Source organism: Lissotriton vulgaris, chromosome 10, assembly GCF_964263255.1.
Source record: "Lissotriton vulgaris chromosome 10, aLisVul1.2, whole genome shotgun sequence".
Taxonomy (NCBI): domain Eukaryota; kingdom Metazoa; phylum Chordata; class Amphibia; order Caudata; family Salamandridae; genus Lissotriton; species Lissotriton vulgaris.
In genome coordinates this window covers 1,015,185,054-1,015,205,793 of record NC_141698.1, presented here as the reverse complement: position 1 = coordinate 1,015,205,793, position 20,740 = coordinate 1,015,185,054, and the positions used below count along the sequence as shown (strand labels likewise).

The 20,740-nt window shown below is 49.3% G+C and overlaps 1 protein-coding gene across 1 annotated transcript; it reads left to right on the top strand.

Moving 5' to 3' along the window:
- Positions 1 to 3,652: 3,652 nt before the first annotated feature.
- LOC147689186 (phytanoyl-CoA dioxygenase domain-containing protein 1-like) lies at positions 3,653 to 20,220 on the top strand. The gene is made up of 6 exons (XM_086940020.1): positions 3,653 to 3,782; positions 8,098 to 8,314; positions 9,283 to 9,374; positions 11,778 to 11,917; positions 18,729 to 18,833; positions 20,113 to 20,220. Exons 1-6 carry the CDS (start codon positions 3,653 to 3,655, stop codon positions 20,218 to 20,220), a joined length of 792 nt encoding a protein of 263 aa, XP_086796146.1.
- The last annotated feature ends 520 nt before the right edge of the window (positions 20,221 to 20,740 follow it).

The window sequence follows — 20,740 nt, the reverse complement described above, 5'->3', positions numbered from 1 at the left end:
TATGGGGTGTGAGCGATAACGCAAGTAAGAGGGGAAGCAGGAAGTGAGGCCGAGCACGCGCCGGCGTAAGCAGTCTGCTGCTTTCAAGTCAATGCCAGATTCCAGCTTCGCGCTTAAATGCCTCACATGCACTGGACATAAACCGCAATCCAAAGGTCTTTGGTAGACTTTACTTTTCCCCTTACTATAATCCCGCCAGCAATGCACAAGCGCATTGGCTCAGCGAGACCTAAAAACTGCCGGTGCTCAGTACCAATCAGACCTGGCCCACTTAAACCCTGGCCACAGCTTGTTTTGTATTTGCAGCGCACTATGCCCGCTTTCACTTTTAGACGGCCATCTTGTTTTTGGCAGGCACGGGTAGACTCGATGATTTACCCAGAATCACGGGATGCCGCCGCCGAGGCTCAAACCCAGTTCCCCAGCTCCAACGTCGGCAGCTTTAGCCATAAGGCCATATCCTCTCCCTATTGCATTTATTTTCAATGCTTGTTTTATCATGGCAACAGCAGTCCCTTTCCGATTGCTACTGGCTTACGGTATAGAGTGGTAACAGTAACACCCCCGCCCAGCAGCAGCATTTTGCACGCCTTTCAACTGAAACATTTCCTTAAAAAGAAAGCAGGGGTCGCAGTTCATAGCCACTCGATCGATCACCCAGCTCAGCCTCTTCGGGACTGACGTCACGGCATCAATAGGTGTTATACCAGATCCATTTTACAACCAATAAAAAGCAAGAAGCGCCCTCTGCAGGGGGGTTGGGTTGTGGAGTGAGAACCTTTCTTAAACAAGTTTGGAGGGAATACGCCCCAAGGCAGCCTGGGGGGTTTCCACTGTACCCCAGAGAGGAAGTGTCACTTCCCTGCAGGTGTAAACCCCCCACACTGCAGCAGCCACGGGGAAGTCCCACTCGCCACTGTGGCCAGTGCACCCCGGGGCTCTACTCTGGGGGGACCCCTCCCCTGTTAATAGCAGGCAGAGGTGGCTAATTGTTTCACTCTGTTGCTATCACAATGGACATTAACAGCAGGAAACAACACCCAGCCTTGAACCCGGACAGTGGAGAGTGCCCCCAGGCGGTTCACAGCACATCTGTCTCGAGCAATGAATGCCTCGACTCTGCCCTTCCCTGGGCCAGGCCTTACTGGCACTGGGGTCAAGTTTACAGCCCCTACTGGCTGGGGAGATGCGTGTCTCGTGTTCCTCCATCGGTTGAAGGGTTACTTGATGGACGCTGTGTTCCTGTTCTTGGAATGTTTGTGTATTCATGACATGGATGAGGCGTAACGGCCACAGTTGCCGACTACGGAGCTGGGGAACCAGGCTCGAGTCTCGGCGTTGGCTCGGCATCCTGTGATTCTGGGCAAATCACTGAACCTCACTGTGCCTACCAAAAATGAATGCGTCCTCCGGTAAGGTATCTGGTGCTTATGTGAAAGGCTCCAATATCTTGGGTCGAGTTCGCGCTATATCAAACTGCAACAAACAAGGTCAGGCGCCTAGATGTAATGACTGGTCACTCCACACAACACTTTCCACGTGTCTCACACCTCATGTGCACGAGGTTCCCTCTGCACCTCCAAGCAACCTACTTTCGTGTATCCCCAGAATTGCTGTATCTGATTTATGTTGCTTGTATCTTGTGTCTGGTGGCTGTATCTGCTTTATGTTGCTTGTATCTTGTGTCTGGTGGCTGTATCTGATTTATGTTGCTTGTGTCTTTTGTCTGGTGGCTGTATCTGATTTATGTTGCTTATAACTTGTGTCTGGTGGCAGTATCTGATTGATGTTGTTGTATCTTGTGTCTGGTGGCAGTATCTGCTTTATGTTGTTGTATCTTGTGTCTGGTGGCTGTATCTGATTTATGTTGTTGTATCTTGTGTCTGGTGGCTGTATCTGCTTTATGTTGTTGTATCTTGTGTCTGGTGGCTGTATCTGATTTATGTTGTTGTATCTTGTGTTTGGTGGCTGTATCTGCTTTATGTTGCTTGTATCTTGTGTCTGGTGGCTATATCTGATTTATGTTGTTGTATCTTGTGTCTGGTGGCTGTATCTGCTTTATGTTGCTTGTATCTTGTGTCTGGTGGCTGTATCTGATTTATGTTGCTTGGATCTTTGGTGTCTGGTCGCTGTATCTGCTTTATGTTGCTTGTATCTTGTGTCTGGTGGCTGTATCTGATTTATGTTGCTTGTATCTTGTGTCTGGTGGCTGTATCTGATTTATGTTGTTGTATCTTGTGTCTGGTGGCTGTATCTGCTTTATGTTGTTGTATCTTGTGTCTGGTGGCTGTATCTGATTTATGTTGTTGTATCTTGTGTTTGGTGGCTGTATCTGCTTTATGTTGCTTGTATCTTGTGTCTGGTGGCTGTATCTGATTTATGTTGTTGTATCTTGTGTCTGGTGGCTGTATCTGCTTTATGTTGCTTGTATCTTGTGTCTGGTGGCTGTATCTGAATTATGTTGCTTGTATATTGTGTCTGGTGGCTGTATTTGGCATATGAGGCCTGCTTCATACGTCAGAGGGCTGCACCATGGTGTATCCGGATATGCTTGGTGTATTATGGCTGTTTTTCGGTGTGATGGCTGGATTCCATGTATAAAGGCAGCATCCTTCATATGAAGAATCCGTTCTGTGCATACACGTATGTAGCCTTTGACGTGTGTATCCCACATGTGAGGCTCTGCCTCGTGTGTGTGATGTCTGGCCTGTCAGCCGTGGTGTCTGTGTCTGGTGTCTGTATTTGGGGTGTGGGCGCTGCACTTATGCTGGGGTCAGCATACCCCTTTAACGTCATGGCTTCACCTCTTGTGACGTCGTTGTGGCAAAGCGTTTGTGACTTCACATCCTTATCTGGAGAAGAATTGACGTCAGTTCCCGTGAGGTCTGATACTTTCCGGCCTTTCACTGCTGCTTTTACTGACCTGTTCTTTTCAGGTCTGGCCTAGACCCGTCTTTTGCTCTCGGGAGCCCCTCGGACCGGTAACACCCCGATACTGGCTTCAGTGTAAATAAGGAATGTTTATTTATTCATACATACTTCAAAGTCCCATAATTTGGGGGTATCACTGTACGACTCCCGCGTGAACCCCATTGTGGCAGCCCCCTTGGACCACCAGGAAACGTCCGAGCTGGCGTCTGCAGTGCCTCCCCCCTGACTCCGCTGCGGACATGCCCAGGATTACACAATGCCAGGTAGCCTGGGGTCATGAGCTGGGATTAATGGGAAAAACCGAAATCAGCCCCCGGCTGTGGTGACGTCATGGGAGTGCTGCCCCCGGAGCGGGGGCGGGTCTGAGCGGCCCTACATAAGATGCCGAGGCAGAGGAGGGTGGACAGCAGCGGCAGTGACCCCAGCAACACCTGGAGCTCCAGCACTGCAAGGGGCAGGAGGAAACACTCACATCTGGAGCTCTTGAATACCAGGGTACAGAATCTCCAGCACCTGTGGAGCCACAGGGCCACATCTGGAGCACCTGCGTCTTGGGAGCCAGAAGAAAACGCCTGGAGAATCAGCACCTCTGGAGGTGAAGGGCAACATCTGGAGTCCGGTGCCAGAGGAACATATCCACATCTGGGGCTCAGCTCTCAGGAGCCCGGCGGCAGACCCCATCCCTTGCACAAGAAGCGGGGTCCGAATCCTCGCCCTCATCATGGAGGCGGACCCTCAGCACATGAAGACCCTTTATGATGCCCGGGGCTTCCTGATGGCGGTGCCATTGCTGGACCCGGAGGAGCTGGAGGGCGCCAGGAGGGCCTTCGAGGAGCTGGAGCAGGAGTTTGGTAGGTGCAGGGAGGGCAGCCTTATCTCTAGAGCTTATTTATGCGGGCCTTGCGTCATGCTTGCATCATGCTAAGTGGTACATGCACGAGGCAAAGCCCCAAGCCAAATTTATGAAGCTCCGCAAAGCCACCCTGCGTGGCCCTGAGCGGCTTCACAAATATGGAGAAAGGCAACGCAGCGCAAATCGCTGCATTGCGTTACTCTGCGCCCGGAAGGCGTTCCATGGGCGTTGCGTGGGTGTCGCAACTCATCGTTTTTGACGCAGATTTACAAGGTCTTGTAAATCTAGGAATGTGTTAAAATATTATGGCTCCCAAGGTGAGGCCCAACGAGGAGAAATATCTTTATTTGGTTGTATCTTGTGTCTGGTGGCTGTATCTGCTTTATGTTGCTTGTATCTTGTGTATGGTGGCTGTATCTGCTTTATGTTGTTTGTATCTTGTGTCTGGCGGCTGTATCTGCTTTATGTTGCTTTTGTCTTGTGTATGGTGGAAGCGTATTACAGCCACTTCCAAAACTACTCTCTCGCTATCTTATCTTCCGGAGCTTTCTACGGAGGAGTTTGACAAACTCGCGATTAGGGTGAAATCGGGTTCCCCGAAAGATCCCTTGCGGCCCTCACAATTTAGAGAATCCTCCGTCTGCCTTCCTCCGCTCTGTAAACTTATTAATCTATCACTGTCCTCTGGCTCTGTACCAGTTGCCTGGAAACAGGCGCAGGTAATTCCTATCCTGAAAAAACCTGCTTTGGACCCTAAAAAAGCTGAACACTATCGCCCCATCTCTCTCCTCCCGTGGGCTGCTAAGCTGACTGAGGCCCATGTTAATACTATTCTAGCAAAACATCTCCATTCTGCGAATATTTTAAATCCCTCGCAGAATGGGTTCAGGCCCGGCCATAGCACCGAGACGGCGCTCCTGTATATGGCTGAACATCTTCGCATGTTAGAGGATTCAGGTCACACGGCGGCACTTGTGCTCCTCGATCTAAGTGCCGCCTTCGACACTGTCTTCCATGACATTCTACTCCAACGTCTGGTTGAGGCAGGGGTGGATAAGCTGGCCCTTGAATGGTTCAGATCTTTTCTATCTGATCGCTCCTTCAGGGTCATCACTCCCCCCTTTGAATCCAAACCTCATGCGATTGCCCAGGGCGTCCCCCAGGGATCGGCCTTAAGCCCCACTCTTTTTAATCTTTATGTCCAGCCGCTGGCTGATGTCGCCATGCGTGGGAACCTCTCCATCGTGTCCTACGCAGACGACACGCAGCTTGCGGTTGCGATTAGTGGGGCTTCCGATCTCGAGGCAGCCAAGTTCCGTGAGGGACTCATATCTGTGGCCCACTGGATGAATGATAATTTCCTACAATTGAATGCTAAAAAAACCGAGGTGCTCATTGTGGGGAAACAAATTCATCTGTGGGGTGACAGCTGGTGGCCACGCGAGCTCGGTCCTACCCCTACCCCTGTCACTGAAGTCAAAAACCTCGGGGTATGGTTTGACTCCCAACTGAGCTTTTCCACTCACACTAAAAAGACCGCGGCATCTTGCTTTGGAATCTTGCGTCAGCTTCGGTCCACCTTCAAATACTTTGACGCTCCTACACGTCAACTCATTGTGCAAGCTTTGATTCTGTCTAAATTAGACTATGCCAGCTCTCTTTTTCTTGGAGTCAATCAGGCTGAGCTCTCCCATCTCCAACGCGTCCAGAACGCTGCCGCCAGGGCTCTGGTTGGTTTGCCTAAGTTTTGTTCAGCTAGGAGAACCATCTTTAATCTCCATTGGCTCCCGGTGGCACAGAGAATAAAGTTTAAATCTTTGATTTTGACATTCAAAATCCTTAAGCTTTCCTCTCCTCAGATTCTGCAGCAACTCATTTCTCCTTATGTTCCAGCTCGTTCTCTGCGGTCTTCTGTTCTCCACCTTGCCACTGTTCCCCGTTTCAAGAGATCCAGGATTGGCGGCCGCTCCTTCCGAGTCCTTGCCGCCAAACTGTGGAATTCCTTGCCCGTCCACATCCGTGCCATCGATGAGCTCCTGGCTTTTAGGAAGGCGGTTAAAACTTTTCTTTTCCCCTTAGCCCCTTAGTTCTTGTTGCTGTCGTGTTGTGTTTCCCACCTCCTGTCCGGTTTTGTTCTGCACTAGCGCCAGGACGCCCCTTTGCTGGGGCAGCTGTGCGCTCAATAAATCAGGATAACATAACATAACATAACATAACGTATGGTGGCTGTATCAAGAGTATAATTGCTGTATCTATTTTATGTTGGTTGTATCTTGTGTATGGTGGCTGTATCTGCTTTATGTTGCTTGTATCTTGTGTCTGGTGCCTGTATCTGCTTTATGTTGCTTGTATCTTGTGTCTGGTGGCTGTATCTGCTTTATGTTGCTTGTGTCTGGTGGCTGTATCTGCTTTATGTTGCTTGTATCTTGTGTATGGTGGCTGTTTCAGCTTTATGTTGCTTGCGTCTTGTGTCTGGTGGCTGTATCTGCTTTATGTTGCTTGTATCTTGTGTCTGGTGGCTGTATCTGCTTTATGTTGCTTGTATCTTGTGTCTGGTGGCTGTATCTGCTTTATGTTGCTTGTATCTTGTGTCTGGTGGCTGTGTCAAGAGTATGATTGCTTTATTTGCTTTATGTTGCTTGTATCTTGTGTCTAGTGGCTGTATCTCCTTTATGTTGCTTGTATCTTGTGTATGGTGGCTGTATCTGCTTTATGTTGTTTGTATCTTGTGTCTGGTGGCTGTATCTGCTTTATGTTGCTTGTATCCGGTGTCTGGTGGCTTTATCTGCATTATGTTGGTTGCATCTTGTGTATGGTGGCTGTATCAAGAGTATAATTGCTGTATCGAATTTATGTTGGTTGTATCTTGTGTGTGGTGGCTGTATCTGCTTTATGTTGCTTGTATCTTGTGTCTGGTGCCTGTATCTGCTTTATGTTGCTTGTATCTTGTGTCTGGTGGCTGTATCTGCTTTATGTTGCTTGTGTCTGGTGGCTGTATCTGCTTTATGTTGCTTGTATCTTGTGTATGGTGGCTGTTTCTGCTTTATGTTGCTTGCATCTTGTGTCTGGTGGCTGTATCTGCTTTATGTTGCTTGTATCTTGTGTCTGGTGGCTGTATCTGCTTTATGTTGCTTGTATCTTGTGTCTGGTGGCTGTATCTGCTTTATGTTGCTTGTATCTTGTGTCTGGTGGCTGTATCTGATTTATGTTGCTTGTATCTTGTGTCTGGTGGCTGTATCTGCTTTATGTTGCTTGTATCTTGTGTATGGTGGCTGTATCTGCTTTATGTTTTTGTATCTTGTGTCTGGTGGCTGTATCTGCTTTATGTTGCTTGTACCTGGTGTCTGGTGGCTGTATCTGCATTATGTTGGTTGCATCTTGTGTATGGTGGCTGTATCAAGAGTATAATTGCTGTATCTAATTTATGTTGGTTGAATCTTGTGTATGGTGGCTGTATCTTCTTTATGTTGCTTATATCTTGTGTCTGGTGCCTGTATCTGCTTTATGTTGCTTGTATCTTGTGTCTGGTGGCTGTATCTGCTTTATGTTGCTTGTATCTTGTCTATGGTGGCTGTTTCTGCTTTATGTTGCTTGCATCTTGTGTCTGGTGGCTGTATCTGCTTTATGTTGCTTGTATCTTGTGTCTGGTGGCAGTATCTGATTTATGTTGCTTGTATCTTGTGTCTGGTGGCTGTATCTGATTTATGTTGGTTGTATCTTGTGTATGGCAGCTGTATCTGCTTTATGTTGCTTTTGTCTTGTGTATGGTGGCTGTAAAGAGGAGCAATATCTTTATTTCTACTTGTTTTTAACTTTCCATGTGTGCTGCATTCTGCAGCACACCTAGAAAGAGGAGAATGCCTCTATGGATTGTTTAAATGCTGGAAGGTGCCCCTACTGCGCTAAAACTATCCTGCTGTAACACAGGCAGTGCTGCACCATGGTGCAAGGGTGCCAGCGTTGACACTAGGCTGCAGAAACGGCGCCAGCGCAGGGAGAAAGGAAAACAATGCACCGTATTGGATAAATGCGGGCGTTCCTGCCCTTTTCCAGTGGCGCAGGACGGCGCAGGAATTTTTTTTGCTGCGCTGCTCGGTTCCACCATTCCCATATATAAGCCCCTCCGTTTAGAGGCCTCTCGGGGTAGAGACTAACCCCCTCCTTGTGTCCCCTGTAGGCTGGGTCTAAACTGGGGTGGCAAGGTGAGCAAAAGAACGATGGATTGAACCCAGACCTCTTGACTGGGGGTGAATGTTTGATTTGCTTTGTATTCCGTCCATCATCTGTGTGTCTTTTCCTTTCTCACCCTACAGGGAAGGAGCACGCCCAGTACAGCCTCCACAACGCCCACCTGCGCCTGCCGTGGGTGCTAGGCCTCGCCACCCACCCGCACACCCTCCAGGCCATCACCGCCGTGCTGGGGCCCCACGTGGTCCTGCTGGACTCCAGGTTCATCTGTAAATACCCGGCCTCCGACGTGCCCCACCGAGGGAACAGCGCCCCCTACGTGGCCTGGCACCAGGACATCAAGTAAGTCAGACTGCGGGGTGCTGGCTCCAGGGTGGGGGAGGGGAGGGCTCAGCAGGGGTGATGTGTCTGTTTGTACTTCAAGGGTAAGGCCAAAGGATGGCATTCCTGCCCCCTCAGCCTGGCGAGGTCTGATTATCAGGCTACCTGGTGGGCACCATGTGGTGTTAAATACACAGGGCGGTGCGGGGTGCACACACAGCATAGATTACAGCATCTTTCATCTAGGCAGTACATGACGGCATAAGGCTGGCTGCACTACCAGACACACATCACCCTGTGTCATCCTGTGCCCTTGTGTGCCATCATGTGGCTTATTATGCCCTCATGCACCATCCTGTGCCATCATCTGCCATCCTTTCCCTCCATGTGTTATCCTATGCCCTTTGTATGCTATCCTGTGCCCTCATGTGTCACCCTCTGCCCTCATGTGCTATTGTGTGTCCTCTTGTGCCATTCTGTGCCATCATATGCCATCCTGTGCCCTCATGTGTCAAAATGGGCCATCCATGCCTTGATGTGCCATCCTGTGTCATCAATAGCCATCCTGTGCCCTCGTGTGCCATCCTGTGCCATCATGGGCCATACCGTACTCTCATGTATTATCCTGTACCTTCATGTTCCATCCTGTTCCCTCATGTACCATCCCGTACCCTCATGTGCTATCCTGTGCCCTCATGTGCCATACTGTGCTCTCATGGGTTATTCTGTATCATCATGTGCCATCCTGTGCCATCCTATACATTTATGTGCCATCCTGTGCCCTCATGTGCCATCCTGTGCCCTCATGTGTCATCATGAGCCCTCATTTGCTATGCTGTGACCTCATGTGCCATCCTGTGCCCTCATGTGCCATTCTATGCCCTCATGTGCCATCCTGTCATGTGCCATCCTGTGCCCTCATGTGCCATCCTCTTGCCCCGGGATCTGCCGTTGTTTGGCTGACAGTGTCCTCCTCCTTTTACTTCCAGGTATTGGGGCTTCGAGGGGGGCCCGGTGGCCTCAGTGTGGCTTGCCCTGGATGACGTAGACGCAGAGAATGGGGTCCTGCAGGTTATTCCAGGTATGGATAAACTCCCATAGTCAATGCATGCATCACAACAGCCTGGAGCTGTAACACTGATTGGCTGAGAATGGGGGATGGGCTAATACTCTACTGGTGAGCCCCAATGTAATCACATAGGAATCTAGGACAGGGCTCCACAGCATGGGCGATAGACAGGCCATCTCTTTACCTTGAGCCCCAGTGTCGTGACATAGGGATCTGGGACAGGACTATACAGCAGGGGAGGCCATCTGTTAACCAAGGAGCCTAAATGTCGCGACATAGGGATGTGGGAGAGAGTTACACAGAATGGAAGACGGTGCATTCATTCACAATGAGTCAGAATCCAGACAAGCAGGGGTGCAGCAGGCTAATATTGTTGAAGCCCTTGGGCCTTGACTCAGTGGTGTTGACAAATTGTCTACTTCTCTATCGGAGTCCACTGCTGTCCTGACACAGGGATGTTGTCTTTGTACAGAAAGTCTGGAGATAGAACGCGGGCTCCACACAGGTCCTGGCGCCCTCAGCACCATGTGGGTCACAACTATATCTCTGGATGGAGCAAGCCCATGCTGCTATGAGCGCCCCAGTGTGATCAGAGGGATCCGTGCCAGGGTCGGATTGGTAAGGGGGCTCTTGGGCCATGGGCGATGGGCTAGTATCTGAGTTGCAGCTGTGGGCCGCTTTTTTGGGCAGCGTGGTGGCCGATATGGGATGACTATGCTGCTCCACCCAGTGGGGGCCTGAGCAGCCTTTGCGGAGGCAGATGGACCTCCGTTACCCCCCTTTTACCAAGGGGGCGGAGGTATCATTCCCAGTCTCCGGCTGGCCCCGCCCATTAATGTATGCAGATTGAGCAGGGGCAGGGGGGCTGAGCTTAAGTGGCCTCACTTATATTCAGGTGTGGTTCACCAGTGTAAACTATTCCAACAACACAGAGTCCTAGCAACAATCATCGCATTTTTTAAATCTTAGTAAAGTTAAGATAAAATACACCTCTCTTATAGAAATCCCCCAACTTCTTTTTATAACACTTAAAACACTGAAGCAATGTTTTAAAAAAAAGACGGGTGCAGATGTACAAGTCAATTGCGTCACATTTACGCCGTTGTTGCGTCACTTCTGTGACTCAGCGGTGGCGTAAACCATGCACCACGTTGCTACTTATTTACAACCTGACGCATCTAGGGAGATGCGTCACGTTGTGAAGCCCTGCACCACATTAAACCTGCGTCAGGTTTAATGTATGCAGGGTGGGAGTTCCGTCGGAAAAAACCTCGTAAAAGTGACGGTGTGAAATCTACAAGATTTCACAGTCATTGTTCAGAGGCTGCTGCGACGAAACCTTACGCCTGCTTCAAGCAGGCGTAAGGAGTGGGCCAGCACGTTAGGTATGGGCGGTCCCTGAACATTGCTGGAGTAGCGTTGCGCCTGCGACATGACTCCAGCCATGCACAGACCTTTCACCATCAGATGCGACACGCATCTGTCTATCCCTGTGCCACTGTGTGCTGCATTGTAAATGCGACGCATCCGTGGTGGCGCAAGGAGAATTGCGAATCGCATTGTTACTGGTGCATCACTGCTAATCTGCAAGGATGCGCCAGTCCTTGTAATCTTCCCCGCAATCCGCAAATGTGGGGCTCTTTTTTCAGGGTGCTCTGGCCAACTTTTTTCAAAGCCAGTCAAACCCTGACCCGTGCTTTACTGTACAGCTGGAGCGGGGGGACACGAGGTCCTAACAGAGGGACGCTGCTTATGGTTCTACAGGCAGAGATGTCTTTGCCTGTAAACACGGGCACCACTGCCTTGAAAGAGTGATATTGGACAGGGTTGGCCAGACAGGGCTCTAGTAGGAGCCTACAATCTTCACCCCGATTAGTGTCAGAGGCTAGACTCCTGGGGGCTGTGGAGGCCTGGATGAAAGATCCCCGGGGTCCTCGCGGGGTTCTAGTGTTCAGAGATGGCTCTCTCTTTATTTAGAAGCCGCAGTCCTCTGTTAGATGAAAAACATCCTTTACCACGCGTCTTTTCCATGCATGCCTTTACCACGCAAATGCCTTTACCACGCGTATTTTCCATGCATAAGTTTACCATGCTTCCTTTACCACGTAAATGCCTTTACCACGCAGTCTTTTCCATGCATGCCTTTACCACGCAGTCTTTTCCACGCAACCTTTACCACGCTTCATTTACAACCCAGATGCCTTTAACACACAGTCTTTTCCACGCATGCCTTTACCACGCTTCCTTTACCACGCAGATGCCTTTACCATGCATGATAATTAAAGGTAAATGTGTGTATAATTATTGTGGGTGTGGCCCGTGCTGACACCTCATTTTAGACAGAGGCGGGGACTGCATGAGTACCCAGGCCAGGAATCAGTGCCCCCCTTACTCCAACCCTCTTTTCTTCTGCAGGAAGTCACAAACAAGGTGTCCTGGAGCACCGCACAGCAATGACCCCCGGAAACATGCTGTCCACCAATCAGGAGATTCCGCGGCACTTGGTTGATGCAGAGAAGGCGGTGGAGTGTCCTCTTCAGGCTGGGCAGATGTCGGTGAGTTCACAGCGCTCTGTCGTTTCCTGGACTCATGTCTCACTGTTGTGGTTATTCCCACAGGCAAACAAGCAAGGGATTACTGCAACGTTACGAAGTAACATGAAAAGCCATGATACTTGAGCCCGGTGCATTGTGGGTGTCAGGCAGACCAGTGATTCTCCCACTTATAAATGAGGCAGTCGGGAAGTGGCCGGGGCCAAGACATCCATCAATTTATGGCACCGCCCTTCCCATAATGAGCCTTTTGTCTCCATTACTGTGTACTCACAACCCCCCTTAGAGGTGTCCCAGAATTGTGTACTCACAGCCCCCCTTAAAGGTGCCCCAGAACTGTGTACTCACTACCCCCCCTTAAAGGTCCCCAGAACTGTGTACTCACTACCCCCCCCTTAAGGGTGCCCATGTACTGTGTACTCACTACCCCACCTTAAGGGTGCCCATGTACTGTGTACTCACTACCCCCCCTTAAGGGTGCCCAGGTACTGTACCTCCCTGTACTTGCAGCTTTCTTTGAGGGTGCGCCAGCACTGTGGACTCACAGCTCCCCATGACGGTGCACCAACCTGTGTACTCACAGCTTTCTATGAGGGTGCGTCAACTCTGTGTACTCTGTACTCACAGCTCCCCCGGGTGCACTCACACTGTGTACTCACAGCTTACCACAGAGAAGCGCCCACACTGTGTACTCACAGCTCCCCCTGGGCATGCACCCGCACTGTGTACTCACAGCTCCCCCTGGGGTGCACCAGCACTGTGTACTCACAGCTCCCCCTGGGGTGCACCAGCACTGTGTACTCACAGCTCCCCGGGGTGCACCCGCACTGTGTACTCACAGCTCCCCCAAGGTGCACCAGCACTGTGGACTCACAGCTCCCCATGACGGTGCACCAACCTGTGTACTCACAGCTTTCTATGAGGGTGCGGCAACTCTGTGTACTCTGTCCTCACAGCTCCCCCGGGTGCACTCACACTGTGTACTCACAGATTACCATAGAGAAGCGCCCACACTGTGTACTCACAGCTCCCCCTGGGCATGCACCCGCACTGTGTACTCACAGCTCCCCCTGGGGTGCACCAGCACTGTGTACTCACAGTTTTTTTATTTATTTATTTTTTTTTCTGGTATTTATAAAGCGCGACACTCATCCCAGGGGATATCACGGCGCTGTAAACAGAAGAGACTGCTGAGGACTGTGCTGAGAGTTATTTTTTAGGGAACAGGTGAGTTTTTAATTGTTTCCTGAATTGAAGGTAGTTTGTGGTGTGTCTGAGTTCTACAGGTAACTCATTCCACCTTTTTGCGGCTAGATAAGAGAAGGCGCGTCTGCCGGTCCTTGCTTTGTAAATGCGCTTGGGTTTAGCCAGGGCCAATTGGTTCGATCTTAAATTCCTGTTGGGGGTATAGAATTCAATTTTTCCTTGGAGGATAGTGGGGCCAGTTTTGTTAAGAGCTCTGTGCGCGTGGCAGAGTATTTTGAAGGTAGCCCTCTGGCGTATTAGTAACCAGTGGAGTTTCATGAGGCATGCGGATGCTGAGTCTCGCTTGCCTTTGTTGCAAACCAGTTTAGCTGCCTGGTTTTGTAAGACCTGTAGTCGGGAGAACAGTTGTTCGTTCATCCCTTCGAACAGGGCATTGCCATAATCCAGGCGGCTGACCAGTAGGGCCTGGGTGACTGTGCGTCGGCAGTCCAGAGGTATCCAGGGAAAGATTTTTGCCAGGAGTTTGAGAATTGCAAAACCTTTGCCCCAAAGTGATCGGATGTGGTCCTTCATGGATAGTGTATCATCCATAATGGTACCCAGATTTCTGGCATGCTGTTTTGGGGTGGGGGCTGACCCCAATGATGGTGGCCACCAAGTGACATTCCATGTGAGTTTGGCTCCTCCGAATAGTAGGATCTCCGACTTTCCAGCGTTTAATTCTAAGCAGTGGTTTCGCATCCGATCTGCCATTTCGGAGAGACAGCTATGTAGTTTTTTCTTTGTTGTCTCCGCCTCTTCGCCCATTGTCACCATCAGCTGTGTGTCGTCGGCATAAGGACATATGCCGATGCCCCACTTTCTTCCAATGTCAGCCAGAGATGAGACATAGACATTAAAGAGAGTGGGGCTCAGTGAGGCCCCCTGTGGGACTCCACAGCTGGTGGGATAGGGCTTGTAGTGGTATTGGCCCATGTGCACTGCTTGGGTGCGCTTGCTGAGGAATGATTTAATCCATCTCAGGGCTGTGGATTGCACTCCTTTGCTCCGGAGGGTGTTTAGCAGGCACTCGTGTGCTACCGTGTCAAACGCCGCTGACAGGTCAAGCAGTATCGGAGCCACAGATCCCCCTTGATCTGTGATGCATCTGACACTGTCCGATACTGCCAGCAACGTTGCCTCGGTGCTATTGTTGGCTCTAAAGCCGGTCTGGGAGGGGTCCAGGAGTGAATTGTCTTCCAAGTATCGGGACAATTGTGTGTTAACCAATTTATCCAGAGCCTTGGAAAGGTAGGGGAGTTGGGAAATTGGCCTGTAGTTCTCCGGATTGGAGATGTCGGATCCGGCTTTTTTCAGGAGGGGAGTTACAGATGCGTGTTTCCAGGCTTCCGGAAAGGACGCGGTGGTGAGTGATTGATTAAAAAGCTTGGTAATAAAAGGGCAGAGCGTTGGTGCAGTTTTTGAGAACACAAAATGGGGGCACGGATCCGCGGGAGAGCCAGATTTGATTGTCTTCAATGCCGATAGTACTTCATCGTCGGTAAAGGGTTGAAAACTAGTTAGACGCGGAGAGTTGCCGTCGTCTGGTTGGGCATTGCATTTATCCGTTGTTGGGGGATGCTTGTCGGGGTTGTCTGGTAAGGTGGGGGTATTGGGGAGGGCGAAAGTGGAGTAGATTTTGTCAATTTTTTCCGCAAAAAAGGTGCTGATGCGCTCACAGGCCTCGGTTGAGGGGGTGAGGGTTTGTGATGTGCTGGACGGATTGTTGAGTTCCTTCACTATTTTGAACAATTCTTTTGCGGAATTGTTGCTGTCATAGATTCGCTGGGTGAAGTATGCTTTTTTCGCGTCTCGGATTGCTGATATGTACTGTTTTCATTTAGTGACATAGATTGCTCTGGTTTCTGGGTCTTTTGTCTGTCTCCATCGGTGTTCGTCCTTTTGGCATTCCTTTTTAAGTCCCTTGAGGAGGGGGGTGTACCATTTTTCCCTAGTAGTTGTTTTATTCTTTGATTCCCGCATAGGGGCTATTTTATCCAGCGTTTGTCGAATTCTAGTGTCTAGAAGAGTGACATTGCTGCAAATGGGAGAGTCATCCTGCAAGGCGACGTCTGTCTCGAGGAAGTGGTCTTGAAAGTTGGAGTCATTAATTAGTCTCCAGGCTCTGTTGGCAGTAAAGGGGGTGAGTCTCTGCTTCAGGCGTTTACCAGGGAGCTTAAATGAGAAGGATAGCATGGAGTGGTCCGACCAGGGCAGGGGGAGGATTTCCTTTATGGTAGTTGACTCGATGTTGGTGAAAAGGAGATCTAGAGTATGCCCTGCTAAGTGCGTGGGGCCCTCAACCCACTGTTTGAGTTGTAAGATTTCCATGTCATATTTCAGTTGGGAGGAGCCGGGGGCAGTTATTTTTTCATAGTAGACATTGAAATCGCCGATGACCATGTAGTTTTTGTGTTTTAAGCAAAATGGTAGCAATTGATTCAGTAACTTAGCACTGATGTTAGCTTGCTGCCCTGGGGGATTGTAGACAACTGCGCCGGCTAGTATAATATGGCCCTCGAGCAGGATTCGGAATGGAAGTATTTCATGTTCAGGGTCGGCAGTTGTCGTTTCCGTAAGACATGTTAGGTGGTCTCTGAAAATTACAGCGACTCCACCTCCTTTTTTTTTGCTTTGTCTATTTTGTGTAATTATTTTGTATTCAGGGGGAAGGGCGTTGGCAAGATCTGGTGCGCTGGTGTCGGATAGCCAGGTTTCGGTAATAAAAACCAGGTCCGGGGTCCTGGATGCCAGCGTGTCCCAGATGTCCAGTGCATGTTTAGGTAGAGATCTGGCGTTAAGGTATAGGCATTTCAGTTCCATCTGATTATTGGTGGGGATTATGTGGAGGTCAGTTGGAAGTTGGCCCATACTTGACCATCGACAAGAGAGACAGGAGAAGGGTCCATAGGATAGGCCGGGGCCGGTTTGGATACATTGATGAGGTCTCACTTCCGTGGTGGCTTTGTTGAGGGCAAGTAGTTTGCTTCGTGTATAACAGATTGGTTTGTGTATGGATGAAATCGAACCTACAGGGGGTATGGCCCCTGGTCCCGGTCGGTCGCGGACGGGCGCAGACGGGCGCAGACGGGCTTGCCTTAGGCGCTCAAACGTCGCGCCCGCTGCGCTCGCCCGCTGCGCGACCGAGGATTGCACATAATTTATGTTGCTTTGGAAATGTGGATTGTGGATTGGGGGGCGTGGCCTGAAAGGGGCGTGTCCTCCGCTCGTGGTGGGAGGGCGCGAGGGGGAGAGTGCGTGTGTCGTCAGCGCTAGCTCCGCTGTGTACACAACTGTTTTTTCAGGTAAGTGCAGTAAAGACACAAGTGTTCTGTGCTTTAAAACAAGTAATCAGTGACATACAATTTTAAAATAAACGGTCTGGTCTGCCTTACTCCCGGCTTCCGCCTCAGGAGTCTGCTTACGGTTCTGCTTGATGCCCAGACTCGGCGCCTTTTATGCGCGAGTGTTGTGGGGGCGTGGCCTGAAAGGGGCGTGGCCTCCGCTCGTGGTGGGAGGGCGCGAGGGGGAGAGTGCGTGTGTCGTCAGCGCTAGCTCCGCTGTGTACACAACAGTTTTTTCAGGTAAATGCAGTGAAGACACAAGTGGTCTGTGCTTTAAAACAAGTAATCAGTGACATACGATTTTAAAATAAACGGTCTGCCTTACTCCCGGCTTCCGCCTCAGGAGTCTGCTTACGGTTCTGCTTGATGCCCAGACTCGGCGCCTTTTATGCGCGAGTGTTGTGGGGGCGTGGCCTGAAAGGGGCGTGGCCTCCGCTCGTGGTGGGAGGGCGCGAGGGGGAGAGTGCGTGTGTCGTCAGCGCTAGCTCCGCTGTGTACACAACTGTTTTTTCAGGTAAGTGCAGTAAAGACACAAGTGGTCTGTGCTTTAAAACAAGTAATCAGTGACATACAATTTTAAAATAAACGGTCTGCCTTACTCCCGGCTTCCGCCTCAGGAGTCTGCTTACGGTTCTGCTTGATGCCCAGACTCGGCGCCTTTTATGCGCGAGTGTTGTGGGGGCGTGGCCTGAAAGGGGCGTGGCCTCCGCTCGTGGTGGGAGGGCGGGAGGGGGAGAGTGCGTGTGTCGTCAGCACAAGCTCCGCTGTGTACACAACTGTTTTTTCAGGTAAGTGCAGTAAAGACACAAGTGGTCTGTGCTTTAAAACAAGTAATCAGTGACATACAATTTTAAAATAAACGGTCTGCCTTACTCCCGGCTTCCGCCTCAGGAGTCTGCTTACGGTTCTGCTTGATGTCCAGACTCGGCGCCTTTTATGCGCGAGTGTTGTGGGGGCGTGGCCTGAAAGGGGCGTGGCCTCCACTCGTGGTGGGAGGGCGCGAGGGGGAGAGTGCGTGTGTCGTCAGCGCTAGCTCCGCTGTGTACACAACTGTTTTTTCAGGTAAGTGCAGTAAAGACACAAGTGGTCTGTGCTTTAAAACAAGTAATCAGTGACATACAATTTTAAAATAAACGGTCTGCCTTACTCCCGGCTTCCGCCTCAGAAGTCTGCTTACGGTTCTGCTTGATGCCCAGTCTCGGTGCGTTTTATGCACGAGTGTTGTGGGGGCGTGGCCTGAAAGGGGCGTGGCCTCCGCTCGTGGTGGGAGGGCGAGGGGGGAGAGTGCGTGTGTCGTCAGCGCTAGCTCCGCTGTGTACACAACTGTTTTTTCAGGTAAGTGCAGTAAAGACACAAGTGGTCTGTGCTTGAAAACAAGTAATCAGTGACATACAATTTTAAAATAAACGGTCTGCCTTACTCCGGGCTTCCGCCTCAGGAGTCTGCTTACGGTTCCCCGGGGTGCACCCGCACTGTGTACTCACAGCTCCCCCGAGGTGCACCAGCACTGTCTACTCACAGTTCCCCCGGAGGTGCACCAGCAGTGTGTACTCACAGCTCCCCCTGGGGTGCACCAGCGCTGTGCACTCACAGCTTTCCTTGGGGTGCCTCAGGACTAGGTACTCAGTTTCCCCTTGAGGTGCACCTCAAGGCGCTGCCTGTCTTTTCTCTGTCCCATATCCAGTGCTTAATTTGTGCCTGTGTTTTCCGGTGCTTTTCTGTAAACAAAGGCACATATGTCTGAGAAACCACCATATGGTGGCAGTGTGTGTGTATTTTTAACTAACTTTCATTAGTAGAGAACTATGGGGCATATTATCAAGCACAGGCGATACATTATCGCCGCTTTTATCGGCAGGAAACTGCCGATAAAGCTGCGATAATGGCCTTGATAATATGCTCTATGAATTCCAATTGAAGCCCATGTTAAATGTGTTCACATCTAACATGGGCTTGGATTGGAATTCATAGAGCATATTATCAAGGCCATTATCGCCGCTTTATCGGCAGTTTCCTGCCGATAAAAGCGGCAATAATGTATTGCCTGTCCTTGATAATATGCCCCTAAATGATTTAATATAGCTTTAAAAAAATGACAAAACTTAAAGGTAAAAAAGTGACGCGGGCAGTGCCAGCTGCAGTGGACCAGTGAGTAACACATTGGGCCCTGGCACTTACATTTTTGGCAGATAAGCACAGCTCATATCCTACATTTCTCTCGTCAGATCCACGACGGGCTGACAGTCCACGCCAGTGAACCCAACACGTCCCACAGACGCAGATGTGGCTTCGTTATTCGCTACGTCCCCACCACAGCCTACCCCGTGGAGGTGAGTACAATCCTCTCCTTCATACTGTCTGAGTATGAATGTGTGTCAGTGGGATTATTAGACGACAAGAGTGACAGTGTGGACTGTATGTGTTTGTGTGTGTGCATCCACGCACGTGTGTTTGTGTGCGTGCATTTCTACACGTAACTGTGTGTGTTTGGGGATTTAGATAGATTTGGTTGTTAATTATGTAAGAGAGGCAGGTTTGAAGGTTCAATAGTTTGGGGATTTAGATAGTTTTGGTTGTTAGTTATATAAGAGAGGCAGGTTTGAAGGTCAGTTGTGGGATTTAAATAGTTTTGGTAGTTAGTTATATAAGAGAGGCAGGTTTGAAGGTTCAATAGTTTGGGATGTTAGATAGTTTTGGTTGTTAGTTATATAAGAGAGGTAGGTTTGAAGGTTCAATAGTTTGGGGAGTTAGATAGTTTTGGTTGTTAGTTATATAAGACAGGCAGGTTTGAAGGTTCAATAGTTTGGGGATTTAGATCGCTTTGGTTGTTAGTTATATAAGAGAGGCACGTTTGAAGGTTCAATAGTTTGGGGATTTAGATAGTTATGGTTGTTAGTTATATAAGAGAGGCAGGTTTGAAGGTTTAATAGTTTGGGGATTTAGATAGTTATGGTCGTTAGTTATATAAGAGAGGCAGGTTTGAAGGTTCAATAGTTTGGGGATTTAGTTAGTTTGGGTAGTTAGGTTGTTCTATAAGAGAGGCAGGTTTGAAGGTTTAATAGTTTGGGATTTAGATAGTTTTGGTCGTTAGTTACATAAGAGAGGCAGGTTTGAAAGTTCAATAGTTTGGGGATTTAGATAGTTATGGTCGTTAGTTATATAAGAGAGGCAGGTTTGAAGGTTCAATAGTTTGGGGATTTAGATAGGTATGGTCGTTAGTTATATAAGAGAGGCAGGTTTGAAGGTTCAATAGTTTGGGGATTTAGTTAGTTTGGGTAGTTAGGTTGTTCTATAAGAGAGGCAGGTTTGAAGGTTCAATAGTTTGGGGATTTAGATAGTTTGGGTAGTTAGGTTGTTCTATAAGAGAGGCAGGTTTGAATGCTAGATAGTTTGGGGATTTAGCTAGCGTTGGTTCTTAGGCTGTTTTGAAAGAGAGGGAAGGGTTATGGTTAGTTATTGTTGTAGAGTACACGCTTTAGAGATTCGGTTTATCATGCCCTTCTCTCCCTCACTACATGACACCAGTGTAGGTCCTCTATGATAAGGTCTTGTATTCTCCCACGTCTGAGTGCCCTCATTCTAATGCACTTCTCTCCTCTCTGATTCCAGGACCCCGAGCGCCCCCGATCCTTCCCCGCCACCGTGCTTGTTGCAGGAACAGATGAATTCCAGCACTTTACAGATCATGCACCCAACTTTTTCTCCAAGACCTTCTGACACCTCTGCAGAGCATCATCAGGAGACACCTTCCTCTCTTCATGTAATTCATAACTGCCAGTAACATGCTGCGGCATGGTGCAGGTTCATTCCTGATCTCAGATGGAGCCCTATAGGTTCAAATATGTATTTCCTCTTTTTTAACATCTTGCAGTGAGCCTCAATATTGTCTACAATAATGTTCGGATGGTAGGCCAAAAGGTGCTGCAACTGTTACCGTAAAACAAACAATTGCGGATTCAGAAATTGATAATGTGAATTCCTTTTTGCACTGCACTGCACTTTCATTAGAAAACACACGCCTGCATCCTGTTTTGGAATCTCAGCTGCCTGAGTATATGTAAATTTTATTTTATTAATGTTTATTTATTGAGCTAAACATACAGCTGGAAGACAGATTTACAGTCAAAAGTGCGAATGTCTTTTTGTATTCTTTTTCTACAAAAGTAAAATAAAAATGTATCAATACATTTGGATAAGAGTACCACATTTGATTTTCAACACATCTTGATGATTCCAG